General features: G+C 46.4%; 1 protein-coding gene across 7 annotated transcripts in view; it reads left to right on the forward strand.

The window, feature by feature from the left end:
- Nucleotides 1–1,521: 1,521 nt before the first annotated feature.
- LOC121914786 (B-cadherin-like) overlaps nucleotides 1,522–24,690 on the forward strand; it is a 32,077-nt gene continuing 8,908 nt past the window's right edge. The window contains exons 1-9 of one of the 7 annotated variants that reach the window (XM_042438467.1): nucleotides 1,522–1,671; nucleotides 2,010–2,112; nucleotides 15,591–15,805; nucleotides 19,129–19,275; nucleotides 20,560–20,715; nucleotides 21,299–21,443; nucleotides 23,169–23,344; nucleotides 24,025–24,153; nucleotides 24,457–24,642. In XM_042438467.1, coding sequence (XP_042294401.1) covers nucleotides 1,603–1,671; nucleotides 2,010–2,112; nucleotides 15,591–15,805; nucleotides 19,129–19,275; nucleotides 20,560–20,715; nucleotides 21,299–21,443; nucleotides 23,169–23,344; nucleotides 24,025–24,153; nucleotides 24,457–24,642 — 1,326 coding nt within the window. In that variant the 5' untranslated portion in view covers nucleotides 1,522–1,602. Of the gene's footprint in view, nucleotides 1,672–2,009; nucleotides 2,113–8,433; nucleotides 8,483–9,701; nucleotides 9,810–10,608; nucleotides 10,685–11,041; nucleotides 11,218–11,354; nucleotides 11,401–11,528; nucleotides 11,550–15,590; nucleotides 15,806–19,128; nucleotides 19,276–20,559; nucleotides 20,716–21,298; nucleotides 21,444–23,168; nucleotides 23,345–24,024; nucleotides 24,154–24,456; nucleotides 24,643–24,690 lie in introns of those variants that run through there. The other 6 variants (XM_042438469.1, XM_042438468.1, XM_042438472.1 and 3 more) reach the window with 6 other exon arrangements.

Here is a 24,690-nt window from a genome sequence, read left to right on the forward strand (position 1 = left end):
GCTTTGCACCCATTTTCTGGGTCCTGCTACCAAAAGCAAACATGTCCTGACTCTATATCCAGTGGCATACAGAAAAAGGCATTTTTGAAGCCTAACACAATAAAAATACTTTGCATTTCCAGGGATGGTGGTTAGCTTGTGTATTTTGCCCAGACCCTTGTTTTATGTTGCCAGACAGATTTTCAAGACGTTGCCCAATTTTGGTGAAGCCATTCAAACCCACGCTTGACGTCTCAACCCCAATTTTGGTGGAAGAGGTGACTTAACTTTCTAGACAGGCTGAGGTTTGCCTTTAGCATGCCATTTGCAAAGCAAGTGTTCCAGGTTTTCATTGCATGTGGGACTTGGAGGGACACACATTCAGTTTCCAGATAATGAGGAAATCAAAAGAGTCAAAGAGTTCCCATAGTTTGGATCAACCATTCATCGGAACTGAATAAATCAGAAGAAGACTATGAACGGGAAGGACAGCTACGAAAGAACGAGACAAGATCTCGAAGAGTAAAGATACACAACTGAGTACAAAAGTCAGTGTCCTCCAAGCCACTGTATTTCCTCATTGCTACGTACGGATGCGAGAGGTGGACAGTGAAGAAAGTGGACGGAAAGGAGACAAACTCATTGGATACGAGGAGGAGGAGGAGGAGAGCTCTGCAGATACTCTGGACTGATACAAATAAATGGGTGCTGGAGCAAACCAGGTGTAAACTCTCCCTTGAAGTCAAGATGGCCAAACTGAGGCTGCTGTACTTTGGACACATCATGAGACAGTATGCATTGGAAAAGAGAGTGAAGGCAGAGAGGAAGGCCCATGCCAGAGGCACAATGGACTCTACTGAGGAGGCCATGGGCATGGCTTTGCAGGAGGACGGACGGACGGGGGTCCCGGAGGCACCCCATGATCCCCAGGGCCACACATCCCAGAGCAAGGGCATCACAAGAAGAAAGGGTTGTTATTACCTGCAAGGCACACAACACACAGACACATGTATATCTGAGTTTGTAATGGGGTTTTGGGGTATGCCAGAGACTCCTCATACTTCATTACAAACTCAGATAGCCATACAGTGTGTGGTGGGAGTGTCTGTGTGTCTTGTGTGCCTGGCAGCCCTTTCGGGGACCCGATCCTGGGCCTTTTTCTGGGCTGAGTTTGTTCAGAGGAGGTTTGCCATGGCCTTCCCTTGAGGAGGCTGAGAGAGTGGGACCTCTTGCCCAAGGGATCCACTCTTGGAGAGGCCCCATCCTCAGGGTCTCTATGACTTGGGGAGGGGGGGGCAGGAATAATACTAATACTAATACTAAATGCAATGAACAGAGAGAATCAATACAATGCATGCTGCTGCTGCCTTGCATTTCTCCTCTGCTCTTTGGCAATAATGAGCCAGTGGGGGGCGCCTTCCTTGCGCCCAGGTGAGCTCCCTCCCCCCTCCCTCCCTCCCTCTGGGCATTCCTGGGGCGTGGCCAGAGGGGCGTGGCCAGGGACGGAGCCCCGCCCAGGGCGGCTCACCTGGCGCCGCGGTGGCCTTGAAAGGCCAGAGGAGGAGAGTAGCGCCCAGCGAGGGCTCTCTTTCTTCTCTCCGTCTCTGCTTGGCTGCCGGAGCCATGGTCCCTCCTCCGCCTCCTGCTGCTGCCCCCGCCGCCCTCCGTCTCCTCCTCGTCCTCCTGCTCCAGGTGAGACCAGGCACCCGGCCCAGGAGGCAGGCAGGGGCTGCTTCTCCCCCCCCCCCCCTTTTAAGCCTGGACCGGTCTTCCCTTCTTCTTGGCGGGGGGGGGTTATAGAAGGGGGGCTTCTTCTTCTTCTCCCCCCGAAAGGAAGGAAGGAAGGAAGGAAGGAAGGAAGGGGAGCTCGACTGCTGGGCTTCCTTCCCCAGCGAAAGCTGCTTCTCCTCCTCCTCCTCTTTCTTGGCTCCTGGGGGGCTCCAGCCCAGGCCCCTGGCGCCCCTTCCACTGCTGCTGGGGCAGTCGAGGCCACTCAGTCAGGCCCCTTCCTTCCCTCCCTTCCTTCGCAGGTGGCTGCCGTCCGCCCCCGCTGCCTCCGAGGCTTCCTGGCCCCGCGCTTCGCCCTCGAGGCCCCCGGAGCTCTCCTGCCCCGCGGACTCCTCCTCGGGAAAGGTAAGCAAGAAGGGGCTGGAAGGAGCCCCGAGGCCTGGATGGCTCCCTGGAAGGAGCTAAGCAGGACTGGCCCTGGCCGGGGCTTGGAAGGGAGACGGCCAAGGAGAGTCAGATAGATAGCCCCCTTAGTCTCTGGAACCAGGAGGCAGAGAGACCTTGCAGCCCCTTTTCTGAAGAGAGTCTTTGGGGGTCTTTTCCTTGGAGGGCCGGCTCCTTTGCCGATGCAAATCCCGGGCAGGGGAGCCTTGCGGGGCCATTTCCAGCCCCTGGGCGCCTGGGTCGGGAGCTCTCCTCTTAGGACTGCAGGCAGGGGCTCCACAGACCTGGACTATACCCCTCCATCGCCCCCTTCAAGGGGCCTGAATGAAGTGGGGGCTGTCTCAGGACGGGGGGGGGCTTCTTGGAGGGCACGCTGCCGCCTTCCTTGGTATTTTTGCTTCAGTGATCTGGGTTCAAATCCTAGCATGAGGGCAGTGGATTTGCCTGTTGTTGTTGTTGTTGTTGTTGTTTATGTGGCTTAAAGGGATTCTGGGAGCTGAAGTCCAAAAGATTTGGAGGACCAAAGTTTGGGAACTGTTGTCGAGGAAGGACATTCAAGCCTGGAGGCAGCAGGGTAGAGTGGTTTGAGGGGTGAGCCAGGGTTCAAATCTCCATTCAGCTTTGGGACATAATAATGATACATGTATTTGTATCCCGCCTCTCCAAGCAGATTGAGGCGGCGGACGATAAGAAACAGTTATCCTCATTATATCCCAACCCCAAGAAAATACTGTTAAATGTTTAAAACCTGGTTCAAAGGAGGCAACTCTGGAGAGAAGCAGCGGAGACTCAGTGAGATGACTTTGGCAATGACCAGGAGGTTAAGCTGGGAAGAGAGACATTTGAAGGCCACTGGGTGACTTTGGAGAAGCCCCACTCTCTCAGCCTCAATGGAAGGCAATGGGGGCAGGATCAATCTGAATGAAACCCTCTGATGGGTTAGTTATAAGTAACATATAGGTAAGGTATAAGACAGAGGTGATTTGAAGGTGCCTAAGGACAACCCACAACACCTTGCTGGGAATGGGATTTGCCTTGCTTTGCAACCCTGGTAGATCTGGCCATGGGCCTTAAATAGAGAGAGATGCCAAAGCCAGGCTTTTCTAAGCCCAGCCCAGGACATTTTGCAAAGTCCAAGGCTTTCATGGCCGGCGGCATCCGTAGTTTTTGTGGGTTTGGGGGCTCTGTGGCCATGTTCTAGAAGGAACGTCAGGAAGAGACTCTTCTAGAACATGGCCATAAAGCCCCAAACCCCACAAAACCCAGGACATTTTGCTGCCTGAAGCAGAGGAGGAAACATTTGCAAAACCAAGGTGCGTCTTCTCCTAGGACAGCAAAGCTATTTTGCATTTGAGATAGGAAACAACCCGAAAAAAGCCTCTCCCTCTTTCTGGGAGTAATAAAAAATGGCATCATAAACAACTTTCTGGTAGCGTTTCGAAATGTTGAGAATCCGCCGCCTGAGGCAGCCGCCTCGCTCTCTGTCTTTTTTTAACCTTTATTCCCTTTTTAAAAACACCATTAACAACATCTATACAGAATTAATTGCTCTAGAATTCATTTTCAGTTACAGAACATACTGAAATGTACTTTCAATTGGCATATATGGCATAATATGGGGCATCTTCTTTGTATTTTGTTTAAAGCGAAAATAAATTTCTGTTGCTCAGTGTATTCCGATATTTGTCAATTAATTCATTTAATTTAATTGAATGTGCATCCTGCCTTTCTCCCCAAAGGGACCCAAGGCGGCTCATGATAACAATTCTGGAAACACGGTGCCATAAACCCATTAAAACATCAGCTAAAAGAATATAAAATTACAAGCATTAAAGCCACAATACCCATCCCATATAAAACCCATCCCATCCTTCCTCCCATATTGCAGTAACCATTCTTTGTGTGCATTCCTTTGAGATTTCTTTTATTTTATTCCTTTTGTCTAATGGGGTTGATGGGAGTTGTAGTTCAACACATCTGGCTCTCAGGGCCTTGCTGGTCATTATTGCAAGGCTTTCAGAATGCCTTGCGTTTCTTTCCTATGTGTGCAAACCATGTTATTTTTAAACGAATGAAAATAAATATTCCTCCAACAAGTCATGGGAGCAGAATGGAGGCTTGAACCCAGGTTCCGCAGGCCTAGTTTTGACCCTAAACTGGGGCAAAATCAGCCTCATTCAGGCTCTGATCCCAAACCGTTTCCTAAACTGCCACACCTAAATTGTGCAATGGTTTTCCCACCTTTTGTAGTGCTTCCCCCCATTCAAAATGTTGCAATGAGGCCCAAAGAGAGCTTTCAACTAAAATATGCCTGGTATTTTGGCCCTATTCCCTTGCTGCCTTTTCCTCTGCCCAGCCCTGAAAGGTGGCCCTTGGAAATAGATGATGGCCATACAGGATATGTAACCAGTACACCCCAATAAAACTCTCCATGGGTCCGAATTCCTTTTTGCATGACCTATGAGATGACAGCCCCTCTTCCAACCAAGCTGGGTCTGGCTGTTGCCCCAGTATGAGAGCATTGCATTTAAATGTCCAGTTTGGGGGAGAACTGGGAGTAAAAATAAAGCTTGTCAACCAAGCTGGGTCTGACAGTTGCCCCATATGCGCCACTCTGCTTCTGAGAAGTTTGTAGCAATTGAAATGAGCAGAGAAGGGAAGAGGGAGAATCACAGAATCAGAGAGTTGGAAGAGACCCCAAGAAGGGCCCTGATCCAGTCCAACCCCTTTATTCTGCCATGCATGAAATCCAAATCAAAGCATCCCCAATGACAGATGGCCATCCAGCCTCTGTTTAAAGGCCTCCAAGGAAGGAGACTCCACTACATTCTGAGGGTCATTTTCAAAGCAGCTGAAAAATGTTGGGATGGCAGAGGATTAATGGTCCCAAATCGGACCCATTGGAGGGTATGATAGGATTGCATTTAACTGTCCAGTTCTAGGGGGAATTTGGGAATAAAAATAAAGCAGGGTGACCAGACATCCTCCTTTCCCAGGTCAAGTCCTACATTTCAGCCTTCCACTCAGGAGGAATTCCAAAATGTTCTCAGTTCAGGTTGACCAGGCATCTTCCTTTCTCAGGGCATGTCCTACACTCCCACTTTCTGTCCAGGAGGAATTCCAAAACAACCTCCATTTTGAGCATGGCTAAGAAGCATGAATGCACATTGATGTGGGAGTTTATAAGTTTTATTTGGTCATGCCCTACATTTTTCTCGGTGCCTTGTGGCTTTTCTCGGTCACCTTGACCAAAGATCAAGCCCCCTTTGCTTGGGTTGCCCACTTTGTGAGCCAGTTGGTAGGACTACTACTACTTCTTGCTTTCTGCACCCAGGTCATGCTTGCTGGGGAGGCCGGCTTGGCATCTCCGATTGCAGCCCTCTCTTTCTCTCTCTGTTGTTTTGTGAAACGGGCACATTGTGTATGGAACAGAGGCCGGTCTGTCTGTCTCCTTCCTCTCTGCCAGGAACAGAAATGCCTTTAACTCCCTCTATGCTGGGGCTGGCCGAACGCAGATTCCCCTCCTGGCCTTGCAAAGACCACCTAGTGACCCCTTGCCATTCTGCCCACCTGCTTCCAGTGGTCAAAGCTGGGGGCAATGCGCTGGGGGCCACAGGGAATGGTGGTTCAGAAAGCCCATCAGCCGTCCCGTGGCCAAGAAGACCCTTCTTTCGACCGACCGGTTGTTCAGCCAGGCGTGGCCCAATGCATCCTGGCATTTGGAGAGGATTTGCTGGATCCGGCCCAAAGCCAATTAAAAAATTCAGAGGGCAGGGATGTATGTTTCCTTTTGTGGTCAGAAGGCAGGCCAGCTAGCTGCAAGAAAGAGGCCTCTGGCACCCTGTTCGGATTTTGGGCCCCGGAAGAAACCCCTCTTTCTGTGCCCATTCCGCCACGCAGCACGATAGTGGAGGAATAATCCAGGCTTAGTCCTCGGAAAGGTCTCTCCACCCTCCGTGTTCCAGGAAGGGTGACCAATGTCCTCCTTTTCCAGGACATGCCTTCCATTTCAATCTTCTGTTCTGGAGGAATTCCAGGAGGTCCTCCATTCAGGGTGACCAGGCGCCCTCCATTTCCAGAACATACCCTCCATTTCAACATACTGTCCAGGAGGAATTCCAGCATGTCCTCTGTTTGGTGTATGACCAAGAAGCATTACAGTGCTTTATGAATTTTAATACCTTTCATTTTGTCATGTCCTACATTTTCCTTGAATGGCCCCCTTTTGAGGTCCCTTGTCCTCCTTTGTGGCTGTGACATCTGGTCACCCTGATGATCTGGAAGGATTGATTGGTGGCTTTGTTTTTACTCCACTTTTTACCCAAAACTGGGATGTTTACATACAAAATAGTCCTCCAGTTGTACCCTCCAAGTGTTCAGATTTGGCAGGGACAGGAGAAACCCACTGGGTGACCTTTGGCAAGTCACACTCTCTCAGCTTCAGAGGAAAACCATGGCAAACCCCTTTGAGCAAACCTTGCCAAGAAAAACTCTTCATTGGTTAGGGTGGCCATAAGTTGGAAATGACTTGAAGGCATGCAACAAGAGCATTCAATGGGGTTCTTAGAAAGTGCAATCTCAAACTGGAAAAAAGTAGTCTGTTTTTCTAGGTTGGGAAGGGCTCTTCTTTCCTTATTCCTGGAGCTGCAACCCAATTCCAGAGGACAAGGGCAGCTTTAATAGAAGTTAATGGCTAACTGGTCCCTTCTTACTGAGGTGTGACCAGTCTGGGATGTCTTGCTTGGGTTCACACTTTCTCCAAGGCTGACTCTTTGCCCACGTGGCCAGATTAAAGGGTTTTTGGGGTCTTGGGGCATTTGTCACAATAGGAAAATAGCCTTTTGTGGCTCACGTGTTTCAGACATTTTAGGACTGGTGGGGGATAGAAAGTAAACAAATGAAGAAACAATCAGCAAAATTCTTTAAAGTGCACTGAAAAAAACTCCACAACTTCTGGTGTGAACCTGTTTTCCGCTCTGCAAATCTGGGGGTTCTCATAGCCTGATCCCAACACATTTTTACACAAGCAACACATCAAATGTTGGTAATGGCAGAAGTGTTGGGAGATCTGGAAAGGAATAGGAATTAAGGCTGCATCCACACTGCAGAATTAATGCAGTTTGGCATTGCTTTATCCACCATGGCTCAATATGGGGTTGTAGGGGTTGTAGTTTGAGCTGTTTAGCCTTCTCTGTCAGAGAACTCTGGTGCCATGATAAACTACAGATCCCAGGACTCCAAAGCATAGAGCCATGGCAGCTGAAGTGGCACCAGACTGCATTAATTCTGCAGCATGACAGCAGTCCAAGTGATGTACAGGTCCACAGGGGATTGCCCCAACTCAACCCTTGTATGCATAGGTTGCACTTAGGGTTGCCAAGCCTCAGGGCCTGGCCCTGACTCCCAAGTTTTCACAAGTATCTCCAGGCAGGAGACCAAAGATTAGCCTGCATTTTTCATAGCCTCAGCTCCAGGGAAGAGGAAGTAGGCTAATCTCCAGCTCAGCAGAAAAGGAGCGTCTTGCTGCAGTTTGCAATGTCTTGCTGAATTTTGGAGGCCATTTCTCTGAAGATGCCAGCCACAAATGCTGGTGAAATGTCAGGAATAAACTCTTCTAGAACATGTGGCCTCATAGCCTGAAAAACCCACAAAAATATGGATGCTGACCACGAAAGCCTTCAACTTCTCATTTTGGAGGTCTATTTGCTAAGTTAGCAAAGCTTCCTCCCAGTCCAGGACCAGGGCTTACCCTCCAATCTGCATCCACCTTCTGACCAGAACCAAAGGTGTTGTTGTTGTTGTTGTTGTGTGCCTTTGAGTCGTTTCCAACTCTTGGCAATCCTAAAGTGAACCTATCATGGGGTTTTCTTAAGAAGATTTCTTCCAAGGAGGTTTGCCATTGCCACCCTTTCAGACTGAGGGAGTGTGACTTGCCCAAGGTGACCCACCGGCTTTTCATGGCCAAGTCTAGATCCGAACTCTGGTCTCCAGAGGGCTTAAACCACTACACCACGCTGACCCCTGCAACCTAATGCATAATGCCATTGCTTGGGTCTAGGTTTCTCAGTCTCAGATTTTGGCTTGCAAATCTCATTGCCTGGACTGGCACCCTCTGGTTGCAATACGGGAATGGGGCGCAGGGACGGGTGGGAATTTCCCTGCCACTTTCGGGCCCTTGCTGGATGCCTTCAAGAAGTCCCAGAAGATGCTGGTGCCAGCATCCAGAGCCTCCTTTTTGCAGGAGGAGGAAGAAGAGGCAGAGTAGCCCTTCTCTTCTGGGCAGGGCTCCAGGGAGAGATGCTAGAAGAGAGAGCAGCAGCCACTCTTTCCAGTAATGGCATCCAGAGCCTTCTTCCTCTCTTTGGTGCTAATGGACCTGGAAGTCTTTAAAAAGCCACTAAGTGGGGAGAGGGAGGGGGAACCAGATGGCTTTGACCTCCCAAACCTTTTCCCTGGTGTGTGTGTGTGTGTGTGTGTGTGTGTTTGCGTGTGTTTGCGTTTGCATTTGCGAAAGCATCTTTCCAGCGTTCAGTGGCGGTGCTTCTTCTCCAAATGATGTTGGACAAGGCAGAGTGTGCAAGGTGCACGCAGGTCCCCAGTTTGCACCAAGGAACAGGAGAAATGCATTTACCCATGACAAGGGTACACAAATGCAACCAGTACAACCCAGTTTGCAGAGGTTTGGGGCACTTCACACTCTGAATTGCAGCAAGACCAGGGTTCAAATCCGCTCTCAGCCCTGGAAACACCCTGACTGGGCATTCTGTATGATAACTGTATTTATTATAGTTTGATGTATGGTAATTTGTGGGTTTATTTTAGGAAGAGGGAGACAGTGGGACTATTTTATTGTGTATCTGGTTTTATCGATGTAAGCTGCCTCAATCTGCTTGTAGAGGCGGGATAGAAATAATAATAATAATAATAATAATAATAGCTATTATTATGTCATTCTCTTTTGTCTCAGAGGAATCAAGGGTGGAATGTATCGCTTTCTCATTCTAGGTCTTGCGCCCCTGGGGCTTTGGTGCGCAGATCAATGGGGTGTGAGCCCTTCACCTCTTGTGGCTCCTCCCTGGGGCTTCACACAGTTGTGTTAATGTGTGTGTTGGGGGTTGTTCCTCTCCTCCCCATTCCCTCAAGGCATCAGCCACAATGGGAGAGACTTATTATTACTGTTGTGTATCTTCAGTGAACTTCCTAGGTTTCCAACCTCTGGCAATCCTAAGGTTGTGGTTGGTGTGTGCCATCCAGTCCTTTCTGATTTACCCTAATCATGGGGTTTTCTTGCCAAGATTTGTTCAGGCGAGGTTTGCCATGGCCATCCTCTGAGGCTGAGAGAGTGTGACTTGCCTATGGTCCCCAGTTGGCTTCCACGGCCGAGCAGAGATTCGAACCCAGAGTTGCTCTTCTTTTTAAAAAGGTCCCTAGTGTTCAGTGTTGCCACTGAGACGTTTTTGATCTCTGAGTCCTTGCAGAGGTTTGTTTAGTTTTCTCTGCTGTAGCAAAAGCAGGTTTTGTGGTACTTCAGGGCCCATTGGGACTCAGTTTCCAGGTTTCCATGCGCCTGCTTCATTCGGTGCGCCAGCTGGACAACTGGCATTTCCTTGTTTTGTTCGGCTTACGTTTCAGGAAGAAAGATGCACATTCCCAGCCAGGTAGAGAAAGGCTGACCCTTCTAGATCTTTGGCGGCCGCATCCCTGCACACCTTTACAAAGAGCTTAACCTGCTCCAGCTCCATTTATATTTGTTTATATCCCACTTCCCCCCCAAAATTGGGACTCAAAGGGACTATTGGCACCCACTGCTCTTCAGAGGCAATCTTTCTCCAAAGCTTGATCTGGAAAAATACACCTTGGAAACTAAGCAGGGTCAGCCCTGGTTAGGACTTGGAGGAGAGACGGGCAAGAAATCCTAGGTCTTGTAGGCTACATTTCAGAGGAAGGTATTTGCAAAACCACCTCTGAGTCTTCCTTGCCTAAGGAAATCCTACAAAATTCATGGAGTCGCCATAAGGGAGACAGGAGACCATATATATTGTGTGTGTGTGTGTGTGTGTAAGATTTGCCGTATTTTGCACAGCTATAAAAAGTGTTTTGGGCGGGACTACAGCCCTCTTCCATCCCAGACATCATGGAAAGTGTTTTAGGGAAAAAGTGGGATAGGAATAAATAAATATAATAGTAAAGGTCCTTTCTTTTGAAAGATGACTGGCCACATCGCCCCTCATCATCATGCCCAGCATGTAGGGGATTCTGGGGGTTGTAGTCCAAAAGAAAAACTCCTCTTCCAAGCCCTGCACTTTGTGGGCCTTGTTTCCTTTGCCCAACTGGGAGGCCCACGTTCTTCCCCAGAAACCCAGTTGCATCCTTGGCTTTTCGCATAGGGTTGCCTTTTGCACTAGTGGAAAGAGAGCTGGGCCTTTTGGGTGTTAGTGGTGATTAATCAATGAAGATTTCATTATAACAAACCGTAATGCAAAACAGCAACAACAAAACCAACCAAGACACATACATCTTATACACCTAAAATGTGAGCACTCTGTATTGGAAAGTGAGAAGGAATCATATTAAAATAAAACAGTGGGGTATAATTAAGTGCAAATAAATACATTACAAAAATCATTACAAAACAGATGCAGTTGCAGTTGCACAAAGCTTAGTTTCACTGTCTTGTCTTTGGAGTTATAAAAAGTAGCAAGAAGAGAAGAAGGCCCAGAATTTCGTCCATTTTATGTTTGCAGAGCTTTTGCAATAACAAAACTCATGTTTGCAGCTACACCTTTTGCCTTGGCTTTTGCTTGCAAAAGGGTACAAGAGTGTTGGAGCTGTTGCTCATTTTGGGACCTGAGAAAAGGCATCTTTTCAGTATTGAGGAGAGGAAGCCAGGCAGTCGATGGTCCTCTGTGTCACAATGAGACTCATCCCCTTTTGAATGAATGGGTGACTCATAAGCCACATTACTGATAACACCAGCGATAAGAGAGGGATGAAACCACTCCGGGGCTTTTCTGGAAAGTCTCAGGAAATGCCTCACTTTCCAGCTATGTGCCACGCAGATGCCAGGTGGGCTGCCTGCAGGAGGCTTTCTCATCCCCAGCCAAGCCCTGAAATGGGATGGAACTGGATGGTGCAAGGAAGATGGGCAAAGCATCTTCTGCCAACTTGGAGATGACTGGTTTTGCTTCTGCAAAAGTTCTGTAGAGTGCAAACACAAGATGCATGGAATGTGCGCTTGGAGGTTCAGGTGTATGTATATAACTGTATGGCTAAAATCATACCTTATGGAGATGTGTGCATGTATAGTTTACTCGATACAGTATACTTAGGTCTAAGTCTAGAAATTTAGGTTAAAAAATTCACCCGAAAAACCTGATTCGACTTCTCCAAGGGTCAATGTAAGTACTCATAACTTGCATTGATCTGTGAATACCATATATACTCAACTATATGTCGACCTCAGGGCAGGTTATAGATTTTGATGTGACCCATGCATAAGTCGAGGGTAAAACTTAGGGGCATTTAACAAAGGATCTAAAGGATGAAGCAAAGCAAAACAATGTCAAAGAATTTATCAAATTCTGGAAGGCATAACTGCTTAATAATAATAATAATAATAATAATAATAATAATAATTTATTTTTATCCTGCCCTTCTGTGCAACACAACCAGAACAGCTTACAAGATTAAAACATGCGTTCCCATATCCCACAACCCCATTCTTATCTCCCACAATCTGTGCTTATCCTAAAGGCTAGATGTATGAGAGAGTAGATGGGACCCATGCTTCTTATTCATGCTCCCAGGATGGACTGAGCTCTCACCTTTTACCATTCTCTTTAGAGAAAGAGAGTGGCTCCTTTATATAAAGAATACAGGACCTACATTTGACCCAGGGTTTTGGGGTCAATGTTTTGAAAAGGCAAGAGTTTAAACTGCCTTGGAACCACTGAGCTCCTTCTACTCCTTCATCCATCCAGCCTTTAGTATGAGCCCAAATGTAACAGACCAATGTGACGCGGTTGCTGCCCCTTTGAAAAGGGATCAATGGTTCTTGGGATGGGTATGTTCTTGCAAATGTTTTGGGGGGGCTGCCTTCCTGACCTGATCCTTCCTGTATTTTTTGCAAGACAAAACTGGAGGGTTTGATGAAAGAATTAGAGGGAGAGGGTCGGTGTTGCAAATGGAATGAGATGCAGATGGGTGCATCTTGCAGGGCTGAGTGAAATGCAAAGAGGAGAGAACTGCTGAGGGTAATTTTGGGTTTGGGTTGTAAACTGGCAACACCGCAGGGGTTTGTAAGATCCGAGACCCTAATCATTATAAACTTGTGACGGTATCATCCAAAACCCACAAAACAGTGATACCTTTATGAGGACAACCAAAATGCACAAGATCTATGTTGCAAGTTTCTGAAGCTTCTTCTTTATCAGGCAAAAGTTGTTAAAAATGTTTAAATTTTAAAAAAAGAGGACGTCAGTCCTTTCCGTGTCTTTTGTGCATTTTGGTTGGTCCAGTAAAGGTATCCCTGTTTTACGGATTTGGGATTTCTTTTCATTTCTCTCTGAAAGGGACCCAAGGCAGCTCCATAGTTTTTAATGAAAGGATTTTAATAGTTTAAATTTTTTTGTTGTACAGTTGTTTTTAAAAAGTTTTTTTTATAAAGATAAAAACCTTTTTTAAAAGAACTTTACAATTTGACAACAACTCAAATCGTTTAATTAAAACGGTATAAAGTTGACACAAAAACATAACTAAAACACACACCGTTTCATGATTATATATGATATGCTCCAAGTTACACCAAAGTTTAGAATCCAGAAAACATATCCAGGGATAGCAGTGTTGGCCATATAGCGAAGCGTATTAATATATCATCATTAACGTCCTTTGCCATATGGCCAACCCGGCTTCCCTTATGGATCCCAAACTTGTGTGTAACTTGGATTCCCCCCACCCCCTGTTTTTAATTTCACCCCTAAAAGTCTTGGGAGGGAATAAAGCCCCAAGTTTAGCCTCAAGGGAAGTCGAAGGCTTTCTTGGCCAGCACCCATAGCTTTTTATGGGTTTTTCAGGCTATTTGGCCACATTCTGGAAGAGTTTATTCCTATTGGAGAAAGGTCAGGAATAAACCCTTCCAGAACACGGCCATATAGCCTGAAAAACCCTCAAAACCCTCTTAGCCACATCTCAGCTTCCTTTTTCCTTAGGTTTTCTCCAAAACGCAAGTTGTTCTTCTTTAATCTAAGAGACGGGGGTCTAAACTTGCCTACAGCAAGAAAGGTGTCTGTTGACGGAGGCAGAGAGACGGATTCCTTGTTTGGAGAGTTAGGAATTTGGGGTCAAGGCAGGGAGCAAGAAGGTGGGCTCTTTGGAAAAGGGCAAGAATCCTGGTAATGAAAGGCCGGCCGAGGGCCCTTCTCGAGGGCAAGGGCTGGGTCCTAAATGGCCGGGGCCCTGGGCAGCGAGGGGCTTCTCCCCCCTAGTAGATCATTTGGTTAAGAAGGTAGGCTTTTGCTAAGGCGGCTGGGATCTGGTTCGGCACGTAGGCTTGACTTTGTTACCCAAAGATACCATAGGATTTTCTGTCGGACACTATGACCCCCAACCATGGGCTGCTAAGCCTGCCCTCCTTCCCTCCCTTTGTGCAAGCAATTCAAGGGCTCCTCTGAGTGGCAATCCATTAAAGGGCAAACAAGCAACCCACCCTCCTCCTCCTCCTCCAGCCCTTTGCAAGATGCTATCTCCCATTTTGTGGATACCCGATAGCTTATCATCAAGCCCACATTCCAGCCCCCCTCCTCACTGTCTCTCTTCCCCACACATTAGCATCGGACCCTCCATTAGGGAACATGTTCACGCATGTGTCTACAGAGAGGCCAAAGGTTGCCTGGCCAAGATAACCACTTACAAAGGTTCAGGGGCAGAAAAGGGACGGCAGCAGCTTTTCCAGAAACACCAAAGTTTTCAAGCAACGGCTGCTAAGAGGCTCATGCAGTCTTAGAGACTAAAGGGTTTATTGTTGCAGGACGTGGGCGGTCAAAGCTCAAGTAATCATAATAAATGCATTGCTCTCTCTGGATGCGGCTTTTGCAGCAAACAAGTGGGCAGAGCAATGGGAGCTGCTTGCGATGAAGCCGCTCTTGGGTTGTGATATCCATAAAAATATATGCATTATTCCAATGTCCACACAAAGGGAAGGAGAATTTATAGGCTTAATTTTAGAGACAATGGCAATGGTGACGGAGTGCTTTGAGCATTGGGCTGCATCCCTGCTGCAAAAATAATCCGGTTTGACGCTGCTTTAACTGCCCTGGCTCCATACTCTGGCATAGAAATGAAAAGTGGACTAGAAATGAAATGAAATGAATACAGTATCATCCAAAATCTGCAAAATAGGGATACCTTTATTGGTCCAAGCAAATGCACAAAATACACAGAAAGGACTAACACCTCCTTTTTCTCTTTTGTTTGTTTCTTTCCCCTGTAACGTTTTTAACAGCTTTAACATCCTGGGATTTGTGGTCTCTTGTGGCACCAGGCTGAAGTCACAAAACTACAGTATCCCAGAATTCCATAGCATTAAACCATGTGTCAAGGCTGCATCCACACTGTGGAAATTGATCCAGCTTAACACCACTTTAGCTGCTGTGGCTGAAGGCTATAGAATTCTGGTAAGTATTTGCAGCATTAGCACTCTGGGGCTGCAACAAACGAACTGTATAGCCTTCAGCCACAGCAATTAAAGTGGCGTCAAACTGGATTAATTTCTGCAGTGTGGTTGTCCTGGACTCGGGGAGGCCAGCATTTGACCCCCTATTCAGCTTTGGAAACCTTCTGGGAGCTTTTGGGCAAGTCACGCTCTCTCAGCCTCGGCTCCACATGGCAGCTGCTCTGTGTGCAAAAGCCCTTCCTTCTGTGCGACTTGGATCTCTTCTGGCAGTTCTGCCCAGTCAGTTTTAAACCATGACTTTTTAAAGAATGTACTTGCATGGAGAGTATTTTAATGGTTTTATAGTATTGTACTTTATCTGTTGGTTTTATGTGCCTTGTATTTTAACATGTTGCCACAAGGAGAGATGGGAAAGAAATAATCATAATAATAGACCTATAGAGTTGGAAGAGACCCCAAGGGCCACCCAGTCCAACCTCTTCTGCCATGCAGGAACTCTCCATCAAAACCTACCCAACAGATGGCCATCCAGCCTCTGCTTAATGACTTCATAACAACAACAACAACAACTGGCTAGGTTTTAGTCTTATGGAACAGGGAGAAAAGCTTCTTCCATGCCATGCATCATTTTATGCAGCTCTATCATATTAAAGGATAGGTTTCTGGGAAGGTTCCCCTGCAGGAAAACTGAGGCCCAGCCCTTTGCTAATGCTGCTGCCTTTTTGTTTTTATGTTTAAAACATCTCTCTTTCTCTCTTAACCCCAGTTGAGTTTGAGGACTGCCAGGGGGGCATGCTGCCATCGTACGCTGCGCAGGACAGCAATTTCCGGGTCCTGACCGATGGGACCATCTTGGTTCGGCACCAGACGCGGCTGTCTGGGCCGGAGAGGAGCTTCACAGTGAATGCCTGGGACGCCGCAGGGACCAAATACTCCGCCTTGGTGACGGTGCAGAACAAAGGACACCTGCAGCCTTCCCAGGTAAATGTGCGACGCACGCCAGGGAAGAAGCGGAGGAGCACAGGTGGCCAGGAGGCACCATGGCAACCATTGTGTGCCTCCGGGAAAAGTGGGGGCGGAGGATGGTGCTGCTCCTGGGCGGCGGACAGGTGGGATGCCCCTCTCTGGGAAGGGCCTCTTAGGGAACGGGGGCATGAAGCCCAGCTCCAAAAACAGGAGCCTTAGCAAGAATTATGCTTGCCTCCTAGGAACCACCCACAAATAGTAGGCACTGGAGGCTCTACAGGATGATTCAAAAACAATGGTGCAACAGGGAAGGTGTTGCGAAGCCGAAGGCTTTCATGGCTGGCATCCATAGTTTTTTGTGGGTTTTTTGGGCTCTGTGGCCATAGAGTCATAGGTTTGGAAGAGACCACAAGGGCCATATCCAACCCATTCTGCCATGCAGGAACTCTCAATCAAAGCATTCCCGACATGTTCTAGAAGAGTTTATTCCTGACGTTTCGCCAACATCTGTGGCCGCCGTCTCCATCTGATGCCATACAATCCTGCTGTTAAGACTGAGTTGAAAGTGATTTTCTTATTTGGGAAGGCAATACAGAGTAGCAAATACACCTATGCACAGCAATACCAGGCAATTGCTATCATCTGGAGATGCCAGCTGGAGGTGCTGGTGAACGTCAGGAATAAACTCTTCCAGAACATGGCTGCATAGCCCAAGACACCCAGAAAAAAACTATGGCAAAGCTGTTCTTATTTTGGTTTTGCATCATTCCTTTTGGGCCACCCTGCATTTCAGAAGGAGGGACGGGGAAGACAGCCTCTTGAGTCTTCCTTGCCCAGAAAACCCTACAAAATTCATGGGGTTGCTATAAGTCGACAGACGGCTCCAAAGCATATGCCCACGCATCCCCTGCCCAAAGGCACCAGGTCCTGTCTGACTTTGGATGCTAAGCAGGGTCAGCCCTGGTTAGTACTTGGACAGGACACTGCCCATCAATACCCGGTGCTTTTAGGGTCTCTTTCAGAGGAAAGAACTAGCAAAGCCACCTCTGAGGATTTCAAGGAAAACCCTTTGAATTCAATGGGGTCGCCATAAGAGGATGGGCAACTTGAAGGCACATACATACACATACCCTTCAGGCACCAGATTCCCATTTGATCTTGGAAACTAAGCAGGGTCAGCCCCTGTTAGTCCTTGGATGAGAGACCACCAATGAATACTAGGTTCTGCTAGTTTTTATTTCAGAGGAAGGAACTGACAAAACCACCTCTGAGGATTCCTTGCCTAAGAAAACTCTATGCAAAAATGTATGGGGTTGCTATGAACTGCTGGATGATTTGAAGGCACAAATCCCTTTGCCTTTGGGCTATGCGACAATTGCTACAGAAGGGATAGAGGAAGAGCTTCCTTCCTTCGTTGTCAGAAAATCATGCTGCTTTTGAAAAGGACAGTGTTTGCCTTTTAAGCAAAACACCAGCAGAAAACAAACTTCAAGCCAATAGGATAATGAATAAGAATACAAGGAACGCAATGGATAGAGAACAGCAGAAGCAATGCAATATAGCAAGAGTATCACAAACGGATCAGGCCATGTGTAAGCAAACCAGAGCTATATAGAGATCGCAAGCAGCAAATGAATAATGGAGAACTATAAATTGCTTTGGCAAACCTCCTCTGGACAAACCTTGCCAAGGAAACCCATGATGGATCTGCCTTAGGGCCACTATAAGTCAGAAAGGACTTGAAGACACACAGCAATGACAATAAATTGTTTCAAGAGAGTGATAAACACAGCCCTGTTGATAAGTATATACTTTTCTCTTGGTGTTTTGCTCATTGACAGACTCTCCCTTGTTTCCTGTTATTTGCTTTTATTTGCTCTTTGCCTTTATTTCATTATTAACATTATTATTAGATTACTGTCAGAACTTCCTGCTGTTAGAAAATGGAGTAGATTCCCTCCAAGTCATTTCAGAAGAAAGTGATCCTCGGGGCCCATTTTCCCCATTGAAATGGATCACGAGTGGAAGAGGTTTCTCGACTCCATACAATTCTTCCATTAAGATTGTGTCGAGAGTGATTTTCTTATTTTAAGAAAAGGAAGGCAATACAGAGTAGCAAATACACCGACGCACAGCAATATCCTAGCAATTTACTATTATCCTGCTCACCACCAGAAAGAAAACTGAATTAGAAATAAAAAGAAATCCCTGTAGCTCTTCATGAAAGGAAAATTGGCTAAAAAAGTAGAATTGCAAAAGGTTGGGTTTGTTGCAAAATGGCAAAAAGAGTTGGGTGAATTATAGGTGTCCATGTCACTATAATTCACCCTACTTTTTTGCCATTTTGCAATAATAATAATAATAACAACAACAACAATAATAATATTTTATTCAGGACCTAATTCATGTCCAAAAGTCATAACTATGAATCTGTTTGGATAAATGACTCTTACTTGAAAAATGACTTGACTTCACAGAGGATGATGGACTTTTCTTTCTTTGGAGGCCTTTAAGCAAATCTCAGGAAAGCTTTAGTTGTGTATTTCTGCATGGTTTGGGATTATTATTATATTATTGTTATTTAGCTGTATTGTTTTAATCTAACCTTTGAACTGCCTTTGGTTCCATATTGCAGAAAGGCAGGATATTATAGGAAATGAAATAAAACTGGGCAATGACCATCCGTCATCACTTTTATCTCCTTGAAGTCACCAGGGCATCACAATGCCAGCTGTTTTAGCATTGCCGCCCTTCTATAAAACTACTCCAAAGTTATATTTTTTGGATTTATCATCCTAATAAAGCCCAATTTCCAGATCTTCAAGAAAGCTGGAACAACGTTTTGCAAATCCCTACTCTCTTAAAGAAGGGGACAAAGGGAGCGCAAGGACACAAGCGTGCTCTTGGCGAGGGTTTGCAAAAATCCAGAAAACCCAGCTTTTCCAGTTTAGAGATGGAGGAGGACAGAAACTGGGAGGAAAATGGAAACGTATCAAATACTGTACTGTACTTCATTTCTTATCAAAATAAATCCATTTAGCTGAGTGTGTGTGTGTGTGTATATGCCTTCAAGTTCCTGTTGACTTATTATTATTCTAATAGAATCATAGAACTGGAAGAGATTTATGGTGCTCCAATGGGTTTTATAGGGTTTTCTTAGACAGGAGTCCTCAGAGGTGGTTTTGCCAGTTCCTTCCTCCGAAATCCAGCTTACAGCGCCTGGTATCCATTTGGTGGTCTCCCATCCAAGTACTAACATTCCGTACATCCAAACTGTTCTTCTTTGATTTCTCTTTCCCAAGTGAGAAGCTCTGCAAACTCTTGGATCCTTTTTGCAGGAGGAAGAGGAGAAGCCCAATGAGTCAGCAGTGCTTCGTTTCCCGTTGGCAAAACCAGGTCTGAAAAGGCGGAAGAGAGATTGGGTGATCCCCCCCATAAGAGTGTCTGAAAACGAACGGGGTCCCTTCCCCAAGAAGCTGGTCCAGGTATGGTTTACTCCTAAATGCCCATCCATCAGAGCTCTGAAGCATTGCTTTTGGCACTACGTCTCCCAGAATCCTCTGGGGGGTTGTGGGTGTCACAAGCCAACATTGGCTTTGGAATTCTGGGAACTATAACTCCCCCAAGCTCTCATCCACCCTGAAAGTAATAAGGAGCTACTCATTCCCAGGAGACATAGGCTTGCAAGCATATTTTGCACTCAGGTGCAAAATGATCCATTTCTGAAGGTGGGAGAGTATTTGGTGCTTTATTTTATATTTTCTATTCTTTGGCTGAGACAGTAGGAAAGACATCAGAAGACAACTAAGGTTGCATCTGCACTGCACAAATAATCCAGTTTGGTGTCAAGCGGCATTATTTCTTCAGTGTAGATGCAGCCTAAGACTGGCTTGGAAGAGCAACCGAGAAGGAACTAGTTCAGATCTTCGAGCATAAATAGTATATCATTAAATACCAAAGGCTATGATATTTCTGATTTCTGTGTACGGCTGTGAAAGCTGAACAACGGCGAAGAAAGCTTACTGGAAGGGTATTGCCTCCTTTGAAAACGTGGAGGATAGTATTGCAGATACCCTGGATTTGCCAAAAAGACAAATAAATGAGTCTTCAGAGTAAATCAATCCTGAAATCTCCCCAGAAACCCAAATGGCTGAAGGGAGGCTATTGTTCTTTGAACTAATGACATGACATGACTCACTGGGAAAGACGATAATGCTCAATAAAGTGGAAAGTAATAGGAAAACAGGAAAACCACATTGCGGATGGATTGACTCCATCAAGGAAGTCACGGGTTTGCAAGCTCTGAGCAGGGCTTGCAGAGGATTGCTGTAAGCTGCTTAATAATAGTAATAATAATAATAATAATAATACTGTAATAATAATGCTTATCCACCTTTCCCTATGGACTGAAGGAGGGGATGATAACAAACAAACAATTAACAACGTCAGTTAAACCACATTAGTTAAAGCATGCAACAGTTTAAAAGGACAAGGCACCCCTTTGCATTGGGATGAACGGATGGCAAGAGCCATTCCTGATGCCTTTTCAAGATCTTTCTGGTTGCATTTACAAGTAGAAAGTGCATTTTGCATGTGTTCTGCTTTTTAGAAAAGTTTTCAAAATGTGCAGTTGGAATTTAGTTTTTAAAATAGCCTTATGGAGAGATGTGAGAGACCTTTTGGGGCTCTGGACCTGTAGCTCTGCTGGAAAGGTGACCTAGTGGTCTTGTTTGCAACGTCGTCCTTATCTCTCTCTTTCTTCACTTCAGATCAAATCCAACCGGGACAAAGACACCAAGATATTTTATAGTATCACTGGCCAAGGGGCAGATACTCCTCCTGAGGGAGTCTTCATCATCGAGAAAGAGACAGGATGGATGAAAGTCACCCAGCCGCTGGACCGAGAGTATATAGACAAATACCACGTAAGGCCACCCTTCCCAGTTCAGCATTCAGGGGGTCTGCTTTTGGGCTGGAGGATTCATGCTCTCTAGAACATCTGGGGAGATGGAGGGGTTTTGTACCAAGGTGGGCATAGAGCCACCTCTGGGCCACAGAAGCCTCCCACTCGTTCCCCAAAGACCCCAAACCAACCCTTTTTAAGGCAGTTTTTGTCTCCAAACCCTACAGAAACACCCCTCCCCCCAAACACATAAAAGTACATGAAAATACCCCAGAAGAACCCTATTGCTGTTGCTATTGTGTACCTTCAAGTCATTTATGACTTACGGTGACCCTATCATGGGGTTTTCTTGGCAAGTTTCTTGCTTATCATGGGGTTTTCTTGCAGGTTTCTTAGGAAAACCAAAGTATTTTGGCTCCCAGGGGTAAGGTCTGGGTGGGGAAAATATTGCCCACAATTTCTTCCAATATAGTCAAAGGCAGCGTCTCTTCCTGGATTGAGATTCAGGGGTCCTTGTTAGGTCTGGGGGGGTTGTTCTTCTCAATCTGGGGATGGAGGAAGCATTTGGGACCCAGCAGTCTTTGTAATCCTATGTCTCCCTGTAGCTTTTATCGCATGCCGTGTCCGAAAATGGCAAACCGGTGGAGGAACCAATGGATATCATTATCACCGTCACGGACCAAAACGACAACAAGCCCCAGTTCACCCAAGAGATCTTCCGGGGGTCTGTCTTGGAAGGAGCCACGCCTGGTAAAAAGGGGAGAGAATCTGAGGAGGGGGTTGAGTGGCCCCACTTTGGGGGTGATGGCATTAGAGAAGGGTCTCCTCATCTGGATCCTGTGCAAACTCCTGCAGGGTTTTGCTTTGCAGTTGTGCGCCTTCAAGTCATCTCCAACCTATTGCAATCCTAAGGCAAATCCTAAAGCAAACCTCTGGATTTCCTTGCTTTCCTCTGAGGCTGAGAGACTGTGACTTCCCTAAAGTCATCCACTTTCCAGGGCTGGGTGGATTCGAACCCTGGTCTCCAGAGTCATATAGTCCAAAGCTCAAACCACTGCACCACATTGACTCATGTTCATCCGGATTCAGCATGAACTCCACAGGGTTTTTCTTACTGCGGTTCATATTTCAGGGCCACTGAGATTATCTTGGTTATCTTGTTGAATTTGCAAAGTTGTGTGTGTTTTCCCTTTGTACTCTTTTAAAAGAAAGAAGATCCTGACCTCACTCCAAATGCAAAAATGAGTGCTATTCTAAGTGGAAATCAACAAGGGAGAAAGAGGAACAAGCACTCGTTCCCGAAATACTGCTATTTCCACTTTGCAAATGTATTAATCCTATTAGCTTACCCATTTTGGCAGCGGGCATGACTTTCCTGAGCCAAATCAGGATGTTTAGTGGATGTGTGCGCCAGCTTCAGAGTAAAAGTGGAGGAGGGTCAGGCCAGATCTAGGAAAAGTTACTTTTTATTTGGCCCTGAATCCAAGTGCCCAGTTGCTGAATAGAAAGTCAACACTTACGTAGAGGAGACCCACTGAATCAATGGGATTTACTTGAGTCTAGCAATTGGATTTAAACCTTGGACTTTAATTCTTTGCATCCTGGGATTTGCAGTTTAGGGAGAGGAGTGCTGGACTGTGACTCTGGAGACCAGGGTTCATTTCCCTTCCTAGCCATGCAAAGCCATTGGGTGACCTTTGGCAAGTCACACCTTCTCAGCCTCAGGGGAAGGCAATGGCAAATCTCCTCTGAACAAATCTTGCCAAGAAAACCCCATGAAAGGTTTGACTTCGGGTCGCCATGAGTGAGAAATGACTTCAAGGCAGAGAGCAACAAATAAATGAATAACAGATAAATGAATTACTGACATTTACTGCTCAATACCTAACTTCAAGCAACGGATTCCAAAAATAGCTGTATATCAATACCTTATATATGATATTTTACATATATATGATATTTACTGTTCAATACCCAACTTAGCAATGTACTCCAAAAATAGCCATTTATCTTACCTTATATAACACAGATTAACAAATATCTATTGTGTGAGTTCTGTATAATCCATATAAAGATGCCTCTCATTTAAATAAGAATCAAGGCTATGTACAATAGCATCCAAAATCCACAAAACAGTGATACCCTTTTTGGCTGCTGTGTGAATTTTAACACCTTTGCCTGATGAAGAAGCCAGTGGAGCTTTGAAACATAAAGGTGCCTTTCATTCAGACAAGAATCAAAGCTGTAATTCACTAAAACAGTGTTAGAAAAATAGCTAAATGTGGGTAGCTTAATAATACCCCTGGAACTCAGGTTTTGGCCCACAAACCTTGGAGCTTGGGGTGATTCAGAGCCAGCAACCCTATTGTCCTACCAGAAGACCCGGGATTCAAAAGGGACCCTAAGTGGCCATTTGGGCTACCTTCTTTGGCTTGATGGTACAGACTTGCACTCTTCTTTTCTGCTCGGCCACAGGGACCTCTGTGATGGAAGTCTCGGCTACTGATGCCGATGATGCCATTGAAAGCTACAACGGGGTCATTGCCTACTCCATCATCAGCCAAGTGCCCGAAGAGCCTCATAAGCAGATGTTTGCCATCAACAGGGCAACGGGGGCCATCAGCGTCATTGCCAGCGGCCTGGACCGAGAGGTAAATGACCAGAGAGCTGTGAATGTGGGGTGGTGATGGTGACTTTGCATCTAGGAAGGGACTGGGAGGTGGGGACTGGCCAGTCCACGTGAAGGGCAAGCCTCATTGTCGGCACAGAAAGACTTCAGTGGGATGTTCCAGGACTAAACTACTTCTTATGTTTAAGGTCTTGCTCTGAGCATTGTTATGCCCAGTGGTGTCAGACTGGATTATTGCTGCAATGTGGATGCAGCCTATGTGGGTGGAAATGCCCAGGACGGATAGCCATGGACTCTGGCCTGAATCACTGCTATTAGTCCCCAAACATAGCTGACCCACTGAATCACTGAATAACTGATTCAGCAGATCAGCTCTGTTTGGGACTCTCTCAGAAATGAGAATCCTGCAGTTGTCCAAGTGAGTCTGGACTACAATTCCTGGTCCAAAGGGCTGTTGGGAGTTGTGGCTAGAAGGTCCATAGGATTCCCATCTTTTGGAGTAGCACTGTAGCTTCCAGCTGCAGCGTAAAATGCATTTTTTATTCCTTGGCTGAGTCATTAATGAAAAAGAAGACAGTAGTCAAGAAATCAGAAGAGGATTAAGGTTGCGTCTGCACTACAGAAATAATGCATTTCCCTGCACACTCTGGAGTGCTGCTTGATAGATGTCTTAACACTCATGGGAGTGGGTTTCTCTTCCAGAGAGTAAAAGAGTACATCTTGACTTTGCAAGCTGCAGACTTGGATGGCGAGGGGCTGACCAACAGTGCCACAGCGGTGATAGAAATCACAGATGCCAACGATAATGCGCCTGAGTTCAAGCAGCAAGTGGTAAGCGATACTCTTCCATTTTCCAAGAAGCAAAGGGCAATGCAGCTCTTTGGATGGATCTGTTAAAAGCACAACTAAAACCTGGAGCAGATCTGTCTACCCTACTGACATGGCAGCCATTGGCCTGTGTTGGGTATTACCCCAAAGGGTCTTGCAGGGTTGGAGTACCTTGTCTGCTGAAATGACCAGCAGGCAAGGCCACAAACTCTGGGTGAAGCAAGTAGGAAAGTTTGTGGGTTTTGGACAAGGAAGAAGAAATGGGGAGTGATTTTGTCCCTAATGAAGGGGTCCCACTTCTCCCAGTACTCAGCAGAGGTGCCAGAGAACGAAGTGGGGCTGGAAGTTGTGCGCTTGGCGGTCACTGACAAGGACGAGGAAGGGTCGCCAGCATGGCGGGCCAAGTACGCCATTGTGCAAGGCAACGAAAGCGGCTTCTTCAGCATATCAACGGACCCAGAGACCAACGAAGGCATTCTCACAACAGCAAAAGTATGTGGAGTGACCTATATGTGAAGGCGCACGTGGGTACGGGGCTCA

Source organism: Sceloporus undulatus, chromosome 8 (genome assembly GCF_019175285.1).
Source record: "Sceloporus undulatus isolate JIND9_A2432 ecotype Alabama chromosome 8, SceUnd_v1.1, whole genome shotgun sequence".
NCBI classification, from domain to species: Eukaryota; Metazoa; Chordata; class Lepidosauria; order Squamata; family Phrynosomatidae; genus Sceloporus; species Sceloporus undulatus.